Source organism: Corvus brachyrhynchos, unplaced genomic scaffold (assembly GCF_000691975.1).
Source record: "Corvus brachyrhynchos isolate BGI_N302 unplaced genomic scaffold, ASM69197v1 scaffold69, whole genome shotgun sequence".
In the NCBI taxonomy this organism is placed as follows: Eukaryota; Metazoa; Chordata; class Aves; order Passeriformes; family Corvidae; genus Corvus; species Corvus brachyrhynchos.
The window spans coordinates 2,801,745-2,817,805 of NW_008240228.1; the positions used below are offsets into that span (position 1 = coordinate 2,801,745).

The window sequence follows — 16,061 nt, forward strand, 5'->3', positions numbered from 1 at the left end:
TTGTTACGGCACTTGTATAGCAAGACGTAAAATAAACCTGTAATAACCTCCCTCTCATCCAACCCTCTCCAGAACTTCGTAAAAAATAAATGCTTTTCTGCAGGTTTCTACTTACACTAGAGCAATAAAACAGGTCTTTCTCCTGCCCAATGGACTGTACCTTCAAAGGGAACAAAATCTGTTCTGTTGGTTCTCTGATACACAAAATACAAGACTGTCATATGCCTATACCAGTTATTACTGGATTTACTGGGCAGCTGTAGTTTTTATTTCCTCAATCATCTTCATCTTGACAACACAGCTGGATCACAAAAGAGGAGTACAGGAAAGTTGCTCACTTCCACTTATACAATTACTACTCTTAATTTGCAACATAAAGGGGTTGGAAATGACATGCAGTAGGTGGAGGCAATGCTGGGAGCAGAGTGAGGTTTGTATTTCTGCTCCAGCCTCCCTATCATGTCCAGTGGAGTGCTCTAAAACAGTGTATTCTAGTGTATCCCTTCTCCTCCCTCTTCAGCTGGTGAAACTGGGGCACAGCTTTGGAGGACAGAACTCAGGGTATGGCCATGAGAAGTGTCTGCAGTACCAAAGACACAGTGCAGGGAGGGGGAAGCAAGCACAAAAGCACTGCCACAGCCAGAAAAAGGCAATGGAAAACTGGTCTGTTACATATACATGACTCAAGACATTCCTAGATAAATTAAAAAACCCAATCAAAACAACAAAAAGCCTGCCCTGCTACACTCACACCTTCATTGAACAGGAACAATGCATCTCCTCTCAGACCACCCTGCGGAGAGGCATTCCCATTCCCTGGCATCATTCCCTCAACTGGGATCTCAGACCCCATCCTCTGCTGCTGAGCACATGACTCCTAACACTTCCCAATAACTGGACTAGAGATGCATTTGTCACACAGTCATTACTCTTTACCATCTTAATCTCTGCACTCCATCTTTGCTTTGCGGACATGCACCCAACTGTGCCAGACCTCTGTCTTGCGAAGGCACTGATTTCCCTGTAATTAACACTTTTTGTTAATAAAAACCATTTCTGTGAGAAGATGCAGTACTCCATTATTTTTCAATAAAGGGGACTGAATTTTCCTTCTGTGTATGGCTGGTTTTACTGCTCCTTGTCTTACGCTTCTGTAATTCCACCCCACTGTATTATTTAGCCATATGTCTGCTTCCTCAAAAAATGCCAGAAGCAAATCCATGGCATCTGTTGGAGAGTTACTGCCCAAGCCATTCTTTAGGATTGAGGTTCACTGGTCATTGCTGCGTACCTGGGGTCTGATAGTTCAGTGAGACCATCTGGCAGCCAGCGTTCCAGAAAATTTGAGGCATGTAATTACTGGAATCCACACGGCCTCCCTTTGGGTATATCCGACTCATTTGTCGTTTATTGTAACTATAGAATTCATCAAGGAAAATGAAATAAAAACATCATAGAAATGTAGAGTCGTGTCCTGGTATCTTCAGTATTTCAACATCAAAACACACTTCTTTATGTTAATCTTACTCTTTCTCCTTCCATGAGGTACTTCCCCTTTTCCTTTGTAGACATGCAACACCAAATCTAGAAAGGTGCACTGGTTTATTTTAGGATTGGTAGAAAAGTGGGATGAGGAGGTGAAAGGATACTTCACAAACTCAATGGCATGAGTCTTCAAATACCCTAGTCCGACTGATTCATTGAAAGAGGACATGTTATGGTGAATATTGCGCTCTAGAAAGAGAAGACAAGACATTTTAAAATAACACCTCTGTAATGACAAATCAAAACTCAAAATCATGCACTATAACAGCAGGATATTTTTGGTCTCTTTCTCCATTATCAAATAGAATCAAATTATAGTGATAAGAAATTTTGCAGAATCAAATTACAGTGATGAGAAATTTCATAGTATTTCTGACTTGCTTTTCTGTTTCACTTCTTGGGAAACCAACAAAACTTTCATTTTTTGTTTAGGACAAGATTGTTATTCAGAGCCTGCATTGTGTGGTAGATAAGGCAAACCGAATGATAAATGGTCTGGTGTGCAGTATCAGCTCACTGCTGATCACTGTGACAGTCGTGCTCACCTTACTGCAGAGAAAGAGGAACTAAAAATAAAGCATCTTAGTTGGAAAGGCCCACGGAATAGAGCCAACCTCAACAGCTTCATATTCTCCCAGTAATTTAGCGACTCCGTGTGGATGACTAATGGAATAACATGCTAACTTTACATTCAAGGAAACAGGTCTACAAACATACTGATGATGGTCATTAAACTATAAAAGACTCTTATGCCTTTATTTCTAAACTCAAGAAATGTAGAGATTAAAAAACTACCTAGGTTAAGCAAATACTTGTATTTCATTCAACCTTTTATGTTACCTTCTGCTACATCGAAACCTTGAAATTTTACAGGTTGAGCATAGTTGACCATTGTTGATAAATATGGATGTATATTGGTTGTGGCACCTACATATTTGTAAGATGCCATCCACGCTTGTTCATCTTCCACAGTTACTAAACCCTGAAAACACATTAAAAAGAACAATCACCATTTCTGTGTGCAAACACTGTTGTTGGGTTTTTCAAAGGTGGGACAAAATTATACCCAAATCTGCAGAAGGTTAAAGACAGTGCAAATTAATACAAGTGGAAGTTTAGTGTGAAAAGTTAAGATTTATTTTCTTGCTGATAAAAGACTCTCAATGTTACAGGATGCATGCAACAGGGCTGATGATAGAAAAGCTCCTAAGCAGTGGGTAAATATTACATGAAGTTAGTAGGATAACACTGGGATAAAAGCTAAATATTCCAACAGACTGAACAACGCTGGGAGATAACGATCCATCTTTGTCAAATAAATTCCAAAAAATTGTGATTTAATAAGCATTTTCTAATAGAAACTGTGTATACTTGGCGCTCAGTAGAACTTCCTCAACATCAAAACACAAATAAGGTTCCACTATTAAACTTTACTAACAGAAGCAAACCAAAATGTAGAGATGACATCCTTCACTGGACAAACAGATGTCACAAGACCAACAAGAGACACAGTACCAAGTTCATATTCTTATCCACTTCAACTGATAAAAATCTGAATCCATCACCTATACAAATATGCACTTTATTTATAATAGAACTTCAAGTCTTCTACAAGTATCCCATCTGCTAGAAACCCACATCAGGAAGCACTTCTTAACTGGATCTACCTGTCCAACATTTTCCTTTCCCTAAACCAGTTTGAAACACATTCTTTTCACTGAAATGAAAAAGCAAACAAAAAATCTCTGTCAAGCTAAGCAATCTCTGCAAATTCATGTTTTTCCCACACATGCATTTTTGGTTGTTCTCCTACCAGTGAACCAGTGACCAAAAAAATCTGACTGTAGGCTGACAGTGAACTTCTGCTGGAAAGTACGAAGTGTATTCAAAAATTTGTACAGTGCTGCTTTTTATTTTCAGACTGCAGCTCGTGTTTGCCAGCAAGTTCTCCCTCATTATTGTCTCAGGAAATAGTCAGTAAGAGGCAGTGCCACCAAGCCCTTTCTGGGCTTGGAGGATAATGCAGCTCACAGAACCTACACTACAGCAACTCGTTTACTCCCTGAGATGGGAGAGTAAAGGAAAATGAACCCACTTGCCAGCATTATGGCACCTCTGCCTGCCAGACAGTGCAGACACATCTCAAAGAATGCAAACCATGGGAAGTGGAACCATTTATGCCTTCGGATAAGATGATTATAGTCACAAGGAACACAATTTTCTGACTGCATAGAATTACTGAGCTAGCAGAACAAGTCCAGGTACACATTGTTGTATGTGCATTTTAGATGGAATTAAACTTCCAGCAGCCCACGAAATCAAACTGACACCATATTTTAATGCTGATCATCAGGGCTCAACCCAACTGCTTTTCAGAAATGTGCATATTGAGGGTTCACAGATCTGATTCCAAAATATGCCAAGGGGTACGTCCCTGTGTTAGTAGAAAACAGGCATATTTTTTTGTTGCTAGGTCAATAGCTGTTACTAGAACTTAGGTCAAATTCAGGCAAAATTTACTCAATGAAACCAGTTCTTTTCACCATCTTAACTTTGGAAAGGCCAGTAACTCAGGAAGAACTGACCACCCATCTTCTAAAACCCAGGGTTCTTTAATGTACCTCCTGTTGACTGCTCAGAACAGCTGATCGTATCTGCCTATCTTGATCCATCCACACCTACACCTAAAGGAACCACAGGGAAAAGGGAGTCAAAGGGATTATGATGCCTCAGTGCCCAGGCAATGGTAGCCTGCAGGTACAGCTCTATGACTGCACCAGCGACACTTTGCCTCAAAGACAGTGTCCCAAGACAATGTACTTACTACCCATTGATTTTATCTTACTCACTTGCAGACCCTTCATTTTTGGAGTAGGGCTATACTCTGCCCTGTTCACAACTTTAAAACTATGAATTAAGAAAGGGGAAAGGATGGAATGCTTCTTAAAGCCTACAGAAACGAAGGAATGGTTACAACAGCACACGACCCTGTTAGGGGATAGAGAAGACAAAAGGGAAAAGTTGATCTCCATGTTATTTACACCTCCCCATCCCTCAAGAAAAGAAGCAGAACCCACTTAGAAAACAACACAGACTGAAACAAAGTGTGGTTAGGAACAGGAGCAGCTTGAATGAGAGAAGAGGAGGAGGAGGAGAGTGGAAAGAGGTGGGAAGAGTCTTACAGAAGGGATTCCTGGGAGAAGATAAATGCAGAAGTCCCAAGGGAAAGCAAAAGGAGGAAAAAGAGAGAGGAAAACAAAGTGCAGTCAGGGTAAGGGCAGAGGAAAAAATAAAGCAGGGATGATACATCTCAACACCATTCAGAGAACTGGGTTCCCAGTGCATGACACCGGAGACTGAGATCAGACACTTCTAAGCAGGCAAAGGTCATGCATTCCTCTCTGTCCCCAAATTTTCTGACAGCCCTAACCCCAGTATAAAAATATAGCAGAAGAAACCCTAGAGGACAAAAGGAGATAGAGTCACTTTCAAAACTAGGTGCAGTGAAACTGAGCATAAAATTGTTAAACCACTGAAAATGCATGGTAAGTAATATGCATGTTATATATAAAATATAAAGCAATAAAATAAACTACATAACATCCTGTGTCACCTTTTTATTGTTTTCTTGCTCAGAATCTTCAACAGCCTAAGGGAAAAAAAATATATATACATTACCCAAAGAAAAAGCAACAGGAAACACTCACAGTATGGAGAAAAAAACCCTCAAAAAATGAATGCATTTAGCAAAAAGTAAACCCTTTTCCACCTTCCTGCATGGCTCATCTGCCTCATACACTTTCAAAAATTTGTAGTCTCTTCCAAATTTGGGTACACAAGAATGAAACTCAACAGCTGGCTAGCCATGGGAATAGGATGAAGGATGCCAGACAGGTAAGCGTAAACCAGAGCGATCACTAGATGTTGGGGACAGGAAGTTTCAGAGAAGAATGAAGGAATAACACACCCAGATAACGATACCACAATAAAGATCATCTGATCTGGATGTGCAAACTGCCAGGCTCTGAAAACTGAAGGGCTAAGAGTGCTGTAAACTGTGCTTGAAATGTCCACATTGGAGAAGGCCTGTCTCAAGATGTTATTTGTAACAGCGCAGTCTGATGCCTGCTTTCAGTTAAAAGCTACCACTACTGAGAATCTTAGATAAATATTGTCTTGGCACTGAATGTACATTCCTACAGAATAAAGATCAAGTCACTGATCAGCAAAGAAGCAGAGAAGTTACCCAAGGACATGGGCTGAGGATGAGGGACTAATCTGGAAACAAAAAACCAATCCTCAAAACAACAACAAAAAAACCCCCACCCAACCAAAACACCCCAAAACATCCAGATAGTTAAGGACCAGCTGACTTAGTAAATGAAACTGCCCTAAAGCAAAGAAGTGAAATGATACTTCAGTGGGAGGATCCATGGAAGTCCTAAAGAAGGAAAGAAGTGAAAAGATACTTCAGTGGGAGGATCCATGAAAGTCCTGAAGAAGCAAAGATGTTGACTTGAAGAGATACACAGAAAGCAGGTCTGATGTCTCTGGTACTGCTACAGACACACTGCTATTTTCCACACCTACACTTCTATCTGGAGCAAGATCCAAAGGAAACCAAGCAGGAGGGAAGAAGTGGCCAAAATACTTGAGTGACAGAGGAGCATGATCTGCTAAGGTACCTTAGCCCTCACATGTGGGGTTTTCTCTGTAGCAAGCAGCACTAATGCCTTCATTGCCAGAGCAGCTGAGTTCTGAATTCTAATATTCTGTATCTAATTACCATCAAGTAATATTCAAGTTACTGAGCACAGACTGATAAATTGCAATTGTCAGGTATGAGTGGAATAAAGAGAACTCTTTAAAAACTGTCCCCGGTCTGCCTGCGGGCTCCCTGAAAGAGCCCCCCTGCCACACCACCCCAATGGGAGTTATTGTCCTATTTTGCATTCACTGCTGTGGGTGGAAGAGAGAACCTACCCTAAGGGTTAACCACAAAAAATAATGGAGGAAAACCCTGCAATGAAGACACAGAATGCAGCCCTGCAAAAATACTGCTGAGCAAGGAAGCTGATGTTCCACCTCTTATTAGGATTCTGCACCTGAGATGCAAAGTAAAATATCAGAGGCTGGAGCAGGAAACTGCTTGCTGCATTTAATTAGTATTTTTGATTAAACCCCCCACCTGTATGCTGTTTCCTACATACTGATTCTGTTTCCTCAATGAGTATATCCTGTCTGAACAAGGGGAGAGTATTTTTGGCTACAAAGCTTTGTGTTCTCATGAACCTAAAGGTAAGGGGCACCTGGTGAAGATCTCAGGTTTGAATCTTCTGACAACAAGTGCTCTGATGTTTCCAAAAAGCAGAGTGACTTTTGCAACAACCTCCATGGAAAGTTTTCATAAGAATATATATGAAAGAAGCAATCCTACCTTTTTGACACTGATGGCAACAGCTTCTTTTTGACTGTAATCATCTACAGTAAGGTCACTTCCAAACTTGTACTCGGGATGAGCTTCTTCTTCCTGGTCAGCTGCACAGAAAACAAAAAGGATCAGTGCAAAAACCACAGCAACTGCTGGTTTTTTTGCAAGGCATGAAACAAATGACAGTTGAATTCACAGGTTTGGGTTTGGTATTTTTTAGAAACAGGAATAAAATTGAGGGTATTAGATTTCTAAGAGTTAGTTACTGTTAACTGTTTCCAAGTGTCGTAAATTATAGCTAAGGCCTGAGATGGTTAGTAAGAGAAATCTTATTTGCTGTATTTTTGAAGTAATCAGTAACTTGCTTAGCAAAAGTGTAAAAAAAAGCAAATAGCCTTGGGGAAATAACAAGAACTGATGAGAGAGTTCTTTAAACAAAGATCTAAGAAGATGCCAGTGTCCGGGCTTCTGGTGCGCACTGTCAGACTCCTTGTGTGCCCCCACTATAGGGAATTGTTCTCTTTTGCTTTTAAGGTGATTCTCCATTAGAACCTACAGTACTTGAAGCTAAAAAGTAAAGGAAAAAAAATATAAAATATATGAGAAGACCAAGTGGTAGGCTAAAGCTGGGACATTCACTATGACAGAGGTCACAGACAAGTTCTGTGGTTCAGACACTTGCAGACAGCACATGATTTACATCTTCTGAAGCTGGACATTTAAAACAGACAGGGTGGATCACACCCTAAACAGGTGTATTTTTCTCTGCTGGCCATATCGCTGGCTCAGAGCCAGACATTTACACTGAAGATATCTGAGGTTTGGCAAGAAAAACCCTACTCCTCATTTTATCCTTAGAAACTACAATGCAATAATCCCCGCTGATGTTGACACAAGTGTTAAACACAGTGACAGTATGTGTTTTCATAGCAAAGATCACAACTTCTTAGTCTTTCTCTCACAGACAATGAAAATCTGACTTGGTTGGTGCTCTAATATAACTTCTGAACAGTAAATGGAAATTGAAATTGTCTGGGATGAAGTGGCAAGGCTGGGGTCTGTACAAATGGTCCTGCATGGAGCCCAGACATGCTGCTGCTGCCACAGACCACAGGCACGTGGGTAAGGTGCACCCAACCCACTGATCTACCACAGGCAATGTCTGAGAGCCCTTCTCCAGGAAATTCTCACCGCTTTCTATTTCCTCTTCGTTATCATCCTCCAGGATATTTACAGGAGCTGCAGTTTCCCCAGCCTCCATCATCTTTTTCAGAGCATCAAGCTGTTCTGTTAATATGAAAAATAAAATCAAATTAGTCGTGACATGAACTATTTGTAGCACAAAGAAATACAAGAGAACCATCACAAATGATTCTCCGAGCCTCAGATCTACTTCTATTTAATGAGTTCTCTGACTTTTCAATTAGTAATAAAATTTTACAGAGCAAGGAGCATCATTAAACACAGACTGATGTTAGGTATGAAAAGTGGTCAGTAAGGGCTGTATCCAAAGCTCACTGAAGTTAAGGAGAATGTTTCACAGAAGCACAGTATTAATGAGATTGCAAAAGGCCTCTGAGATCATCGAGTCCTTTGACTCAACACCACCTCATCAACCAGAGCAGTGCTCTGAGTGTCACGTCCAGTCTTTCCTTAAACACCTCCAGGGATGGTAACTCCACCACCTCTCTGGAGAGCCCACTCCAATGCCTAATCACCCTTTCCGTGAAGAAATTCCTCCTAAATTTCCACAGACTTCAAAGGTCTTTGGAGCAAGCACATTACTTGCTCACAGAATAAACAGACAGCTGTCTCTTCGGTGCTTGATCCATGCAAATGGAGGCAAAGTGCTTGGATTTTCGATTGTGTTTCCATGGGCATTTCAGTTAGACAGGAGGAGCACAGCCACGTATGACTGAAGCCAGTGCAAGGTCGGGGTGCTTATCTTTGAACGGAGAAGGACCAGGGTTTATCATTACAGCCATACTGGAAACTAATACAGCAACATTATTGTTACTGAAAAGAAGATAAATATCAGAACTGGCAACAACAGCAAGAAGAGCAATTTGAAATTCCATTTCATTTCATGCTTATCCTGGAAAAAACACAGCAATGCAACCAGACCAGTGTAGGCAGAATTTACAAGAGATTCTATCTGCCTTATATTTTAGCTCAACCAGCAGTTTGATAAAGTCCCAGGATTACATTTCTGGGTCTGTCTGTGCCTGTGCAGCATGCTGATATCAAGGCCTAGACTCTGGCACTCACATGAAACACCAGGGCAAACAAGATGTTATTTACATGTAATTCATATTCTTCCAACACTAAAGTACAAACAATTTGGAAACTCTAGTAACGAAGTCTGTTTGTAGTGATCTGGAGTTTCACTTATTTATTGTTTGACAAACTTTACTTACTCTTTTCTACTTCAGGTTTCAGCCTTTTATTCTTTATGAGAATCTTTCTTTTGAGGTCATTAGGAGATGGTAAGGCTTTACCTTGTTCAAGCTGTAAAACAATTCAAAGAAAATGCTTGATGAGAACAGCTATTTGGCCTCTCTGTATCCCTGCTTAGGATTTGGACTGTAGGACAGTGATACTATGGGGCAGTGAACAAGCACTGCCACCTCAGGCACAACCCCAGGAGGTTGTGTGCCTGCAGTTAGACAGTTTCCTCTGCTTCTCCCCTATCCCCGGGGAAAGCTGTGCTCAGGTAAAGCTGCTGGATGAAGCCAGTACTCGGGTCCCCAGCCTGTGCCAGCCCCTGCTGCACTGCTCTAAACATTTTCCCCTTTCTCTTGCCTAGCAGGGGGTGTGGATGTGACCTGCAGCTCCTCATCTCAGGAATTCCTGCTTTCCCTCCCTCCCTATGGCTCACACAGCCCAAGCCACAGCTTAGCCTGTTACCAGTTGATCTCTAAATAAGTCACCTTTTATGGTCCCCTCAAGCTGCAGTAACCCAAGTGAGGTAGCCCATGCACGCCTGGAGAGTGGAAATGGACTGGCACTGGGGAATGGAAAACTACCCAGTCCTCAGCTACGTAATGGGGACTGGGTTTGCCAGCAGGGTCACAAATTCAGTATTTGTGAAAGGCAAAGGGCAAGTTTCACATACACAAGGAAGTTCTACTAAAAGCTTGTTCCAGCGTGGGGAAGGAGAAGAAGATTGAGAGCAGAGAAAAAGTACTAAATCCTCTCATTTAAGCCCCATCACATCATTGAGGCTACAAAACAGACACTTGGGTATGGTAATTAGCACCCTCTCCACCTCAGGCTTGATAAGAATATTATTCAGGCAGTTGCTGGTATAATCACAGAATATTCTGAGTTGGAAGGGACCCGAAAGGATCATTTGAGTCCAACTCTCAAGTGAATGGCCCTTACACAGATTGAACCCACAACCTGGCATTCTTAGCACCAAACAGACTGGGGTTTTTCAGTGAAGCCTAAATGAAGGAGCTGAAGGTACTTCCATAAATAGTGACAATTCTTACAAGAATTATTCAGATATTCTTATCTCTAAATCCAAATCTGAGCTGCAGAGAAGCAGCATTCCCGGTGAACAAACAAAAAAACAAAGCACCACGACTTGAAACCAAATAAAAACAGCAGAGGTGACAAATAACCACCCAGCAAAAAAAACCCAAAAAACAAACCCATATCAAGCCAACCCCAGGAGAATGGGTGCAAACCTCCTTGTGGGAGGGTAAGGATTCTCCACACCCACCAGGCTGGCTCAGGCAGGGAGTTTAAGCAAGTTGGATGAAGAGAACACATTTGCTCCCGACAGAACTGGGGCTGTAACTCCACTAGATGTCAGTGCCGCAGAGCTCATTTATGCCAGGCTTCCAGGATGCCAGGCTGTATCCCCTAACAAGACCATACTTGGATGCCCATTTGGACAAATATTTGCTTTTTTCTTAAAACCAAATCTGCTTCAGCCAAGCACCATGTCTCTCCTAAGTCTGTCCCCGTCAGTCACTAGCCCAGGTTATCCAGATCCAAGCACTTGCAAAGGACACGTTCCAAGCTCCTCCTGCCATCTCTGCAGTGTTTGCTTTGGGAGCAGCTGGGGGCTGAATTCACCCACGAGGAGGAAAGGACACAAAATGCAGAAGGCTCAGCAGTGCTACAGAGCACAGGCAGCTGAGGCTAAATACTGCACCTTGAGGTAGAAGCACGGCAGCCTTTGGCCAGCTCTATTTTAGGCTTCTCAGAGAGCTGCTGGAAGCACCTTTTTGTGAGGGATGTGGCAGCGTGCTACAAACATCACAGGGCAACACTGCAGATTTCGTTCTTTGGGATGCACTTTTCAGGGCAACCACCTGACTTTCATCAAACCTTGTGTGCTGCTGCCCCTGAAACATGCAAGGAAAGCCAGGAAAAGCAAAGCTCTAGGGATGCTAATGCCAGGAGCCCCCTTTGCCAGGGTCACATGGAGCTGAAAGGAAAGGCAGAATCCTCCTTGCTGTGGTCCCCCACAGCACTACAGAGCATCTGCAAGCTTTAGGTTATTGCTGGCACACAGTGAGCTCATTGTAAGGAGCAAGGAAGGTCTGGAGGAGGAGTTGCAGGCGCTGCGTAGCGAGCTGTTGAAATCTCAAATACTGTGTTTGTAAAGGAATGTCTGTTGTTATTTCCTGCCATGCAGGAGAGTGAAGTGCATGCAGATTACAGTGCACTCAAGAGTCCAAACGAGACTGCAGGAAACTCCTGGTGCTTAATTTGATTCTTAATGCAGTAGTGGGGCCACCTAGACTGCAGGACCTGACCTGGAGCATGAAACATGCAACGTGCAGCTGAAAGAAGAGGTTTCTTCAGCTGAGACAATGCAATTTATGACTAATTGTTTTTCAACAGTGACTGGCAATTTCAGTGGGGAATGACCTGCAAAGACAATGTATGTGGTGTATTTTATGTAGGTGCCAACATTACATCACACATCAAGGGGGGGGGATTTCCCCAGGCTGCCTGCCAGAGCCCTGTACAGAAGAGATTAAACAAATCAGATAAAGAAAAGTTTGTACCAAAAAGCACAGCCACCCAAAACCACTAGTGAATTCTGAAAGCACAGGACTGGCAGCGAACAGCACTAAAGGTGATCTCAGTTTATCATCTCTTTTAAATAAAGCTAATATAAAAAAAAAAGGAGACTGGCAGAATAAAACATACTGGATGTGTTTCTAGAGGCTGCTTCAACAGGAGATCTCCAAAAAGATCTTCACAGTATTTTGACATCTTGTACTGTTGGTATTTGCTGGAAAAGATGATGTCAGTTAATTTTTAAATATAAAAAAAGAAATCACTATCACTCAGCACAAAAGAATAATACTAAGTAATGTAGACATCCCAAATTATATACTGCCCACTTGTTGCAACTGAGAAGTATTACTTTACTGTAATTATACTGTCAATAAAAGACTATTATCTGACACAGATGAATTTAACAAGACCAAAAAAGTAGAATAACTGAATCTCACACAGCTAATGGAACATCCAAATACATTTCACAGCTTTATCACAGACAAAAATATTGCCATTATTAAGCTAGATAAAGATTGATTAGTATATTAATAGTACATTAAGTGACATCCAGTATGCCTGCATACCCCCCCAGCTTTCAAGTATCATAACACAGTATTTTAAACTATATCATTTTCTCACACAATGCACAATTTAAAAATTAAAAATGGGCACTACATACCTGCAGTGATTTTCAAATGAAAGAATGACAGGGTACTCTGATGTAACAAATGCTGTTTCCTTAATGGCTTGAATTACATCCTATAAAAATCCAACAATGGGATTCAAGTTAGAGCGGATCAAATAAAAAGCGTAACAAAAGGGATTTGTTATACACCCCACCCTGAGAAACACAGGGCTGTGTCTTAAATGTGCAAGTGAAGAGAGAAGCAGAATAAACCGTGTGCTCCTCATGCCCCACAAGAACTTAGACTCCCCAACAGGAGCCTCCCTGCACCTGCAGCAGGATGGCACCTTCACCCACAACCATCAATAGATCTGCTGCTATCACCTATTGCCAGGGAGAATTCCTACTCCCAGAGAAACTCCTGCATCTTCAGGCTTTTTCCACAGCAAGGGAACTTCTCAGACAACAAAGAAGATATTAATTCTGTGGTGCAAAGAGCCCCAGGCAGCAAGCCTGCTTCCTGCAGTTTCTGTGGAAAGGCAGATGGAGCACAGGGGCGTATGATGCAAGTCAGAAATTAACCCCAAGGTCTGGGCCAGAAATCCTGCCCATGTCAGTCCATCACATGGGAGCAGCATTCCAGTGCTGAGGAGGGGAGGGTGCCCTGCTTGGATTCTTGTCCAGGCCTTCTCCTGGGGTCTGCTGCCAGGTGTAGAGGCCAGGCACTTACCTTGAAGAGAATGTCTGTGCACATCGCTTTTCCATGGGTTATTATTGGTTCTTGGTCTTCACCTTTGCCATCCCAACAGTCCAGCTCAACACACCTAGAGATCAAAAAAAATTAACTTAGTGTTTCATTACAGGTGAGCTACCTGGGACATGTTTTAGCAGTGATGGTCAAAGCAGTAAGTTGCAAATCAGTTTTGGGCATTACAGAACTCTTTCTAAGCTGTACATGTATTATTTCAGGGTTCTTCTATACCTTTGGATAAACTACCTTAAACATGGCATGTGTGGGTCAACATGTTTTCATCATCTTTAGCACTATGCCTCTCTTCTTACTCTCATTCTAGTAAATCAAGAAATTAAGCAGGAAATCATAAATTTCCTGATTCTCATTAACATAAAACTTCATAATTATAAAGCAGAAAGCCCTCTGAAATTCTCCAGCTGTCATTTTGAGATCAAACTTCTCTTAAATTTCTCTCATTTATATCAACTTCTACATTCCACTGCCTGGAATTACTTTTGTGAGAAAAATAAGATTCGTAAACAAATAAATGTGTTTTCAGTTACCACACTAACGTATTTATACGTTCAATTGTACAATATATCACCAGCAAGGTATATTAAGTAGGTTTAAAGTATCAGATTCACAAATATTTGTTATCTCCTGCTTCCAACCTGCATCCAGCCAAAAGCACTTGTCTGTACATCTCCACTGAAGACTTGCCACCAAACTGCCTGCCTGTTAAATATGTATTGTGAGAGGAACTGATGAAATAATGAGCCAGAGGATGGTCCATTTCTTGATATAATTCCAAACGGTCTAAGAAAACTGGGGCATTTTCATCTGACATCAGGTATCTGCAAAACCCATCACTGGATATGACACCTAGAAGGAAGAAGAAGGCATGGTAAATTACTACAAGAAATTAGAGTCATCAGAAATCAAACCATCCCACAGAGTAGGAATCCTAGCACAAAACCTGTTATTTACACAGGTTCCTGCAAACTAACAGCTCTCCCCTTCCTCAGCTCCAGGCTGACCAGCAACTGGTGCAAAATGTGCCATTATGTTCCCAGATAACCAGATCACAAATCAGGTGCCCACCAGTTCAACACCTGATGCCCAGCACTCACCATCAGCAGAACTAAGGCAGCAAAAGGACGTGAAGAAGGCAAATAAGTAGTGACATCTCCTCAGAACATTCCCAACAGTTTCGATCTTTGGGACTTTTTAAGTCAGGAATTGTGAGCTTGCACGGACCAGGCTTCTATGGCCCTTTCCTCCCCTCTTTCATATTTAGTCCTGTGCTACATCACTGTCAACCAGCTCGTACAGAGACTGCTCCCCACTGACAAAAACATGGGGATGTGTGTCTAAAAATGTTTGCATGGGTTCATTTACAAAACATTAGGAAAATCTAACATACCTAACAGTTTACTGTTTGAAATGCAGGTTCATACCTTTGTAAGTGAAAACAGAAATCTACAATGAACATGGAACATACAGGAATTCAGAACACAGATTTTGTAACACCTCTCATCTCTCTGCTGGTCTGTGCTTCAACAAAGTATAAAAAATACAAATCAAGGGGTTTAATGAAACCAAATTAAGAATAATCAGTATGGCAATATCGGTTTTTAAGAGGTCAAAAGTCTGAAAAATGAAAATGATCTGTGGTAGCGAAGAAAGGATTACTCACAAAGAGCTCCTGCAGGGAATGGTTACCTGGCACTAATTTTGACATTGCTTTCTCTGAAGTAATTTATGAACACTCAGCTATGGTTAAGGCAAGGCTGCAGCAGCCCTATTTTTATTTTCTTTAAGTCTATTTTTCTCTTATACAGAGAAATGAAATCCAGTTTCCATTCTACTCCTAACTTTCTGAAAAAATCCTCTACTGGAGCTTAAATTTTCTGTGCTTGGTGTCAGCCAGAGGTGAACTGTTCCAGAATGTTTTACTCAAGTCCTCTCAGCTGATTCTGAGTATGAAAGAAAGGGGACAAAAGGCGACAAAATGGAATTTTCAATTGAAGGATGGTTTTATTTTGTTATCACCAAGTACTTTAAAGCAGCAGCGCAGCATATCTCAGATGATACATACTTCTAGTGCATCATCTTGTGGAAAAATGTCACAGCTGGATGGATGTTCTAGACAGACCACAGCTGAAACCTCAGCAACTGAGCAGAGCTCTCTCTGTGTTCAATAGCTCAGTGTTTGTTTTTGACTTGAACTTACCAGGTGGAAGAATTGGGGTTTGTAGTGTTCCCAAGCACACTCTGGTTACTGAACTGCCCAGCATTAACTTGTTCAGCTTTACTCACTCCTGTCACTGAAATGTGACTGAGGAAGAGTCAGCTGCTTATTGCTACTGCCTTTTGTATGTCAGCCTTGTTTCCTAAACTACGCCATTTAGCAAGAAAACACACAAAAGAAGGGTTGTCCTCAAGTATTTTGCTCAACAGCAAAGTTTTATCTAAGAAGGGGAAAGAAGCTGAAGAGAACAGCCACTGCTGAGATCCCTGGAGGAACACTGAGATGGGACTTCTGCTGTTTTGATGCTGTTCTCCATAACCCCATCCCTGCAAGAGGTTTTCCGCATTTATTGAAAACCTGATAGAAACAAAAATCAAAGAAACTAAATAATTAGCCAAGGTTGAATTTTTTGTTTTTTCAATTTTAGATTTATTTCCACCTTCAGAAAATA

The 16,061-nt window shown here is 41.5% G+C and overlaps 1 protein-coding gene across 7 annotated transcripts in view; it reads right to left on the reverse strand.

Moving 5' to 3' along the window:
* PLCB4 (phospholipase C beta 4) overlaps positions 1–16,061 on the reverse strand; it is a 179,541-nt gene that overhangs the window by 43,021 nt on the left and 120,459 nt on the right. For 5 of the 7 annotated variants that reach the window (XM_017745249.1, XM_017745243.1, XM_017745244.1 and 2 more), the window contains 11 exons: positions 14,031–14,241; positions 13,357–13,450; positions 12,681–12,760; positions 12,149–12,233; positions 9,394–9,484; positions 8,168–8,263; positions 6,983–7,083; positions 5,159–5,194; positions 2,386–2,527; positions 1,650–1,734; positions 1,292–1,416 (listed from right to left, as the gene is read on the reverse strand). In XM_017745249.1, the coding sequence (XP_017600738.1) occupies positions 1,292–1,416; positions 1,650–1,734; positions 2,386–2,527; positions 5,159–5,194; positions 6,983–7,083; positions 8,168–8,263; positions 9,394–9,484; positions 12,149–12,233; positions 12,681–12,760; positions 13,357–13,450; positions 14,031–14,241 (1,146 nt within the window). The remainder of the gene's footprint in view (positions 1–1,291; positions 1,417–1,649; positions 1,735–2,385; positions 2,528–5,158; positions 5,195–6,982; positions 7,084–8,167; positions 8,264–9,393; positions 9,485–12,148; positions 12,234–12,680; positions 12,761–13,356; positions 13,451–14,030; positions 14,242–16,061) is intronic. The other 2 variants (XM_008642015.2, XM_017745246.1) reach the window with 1 other exon arrangement.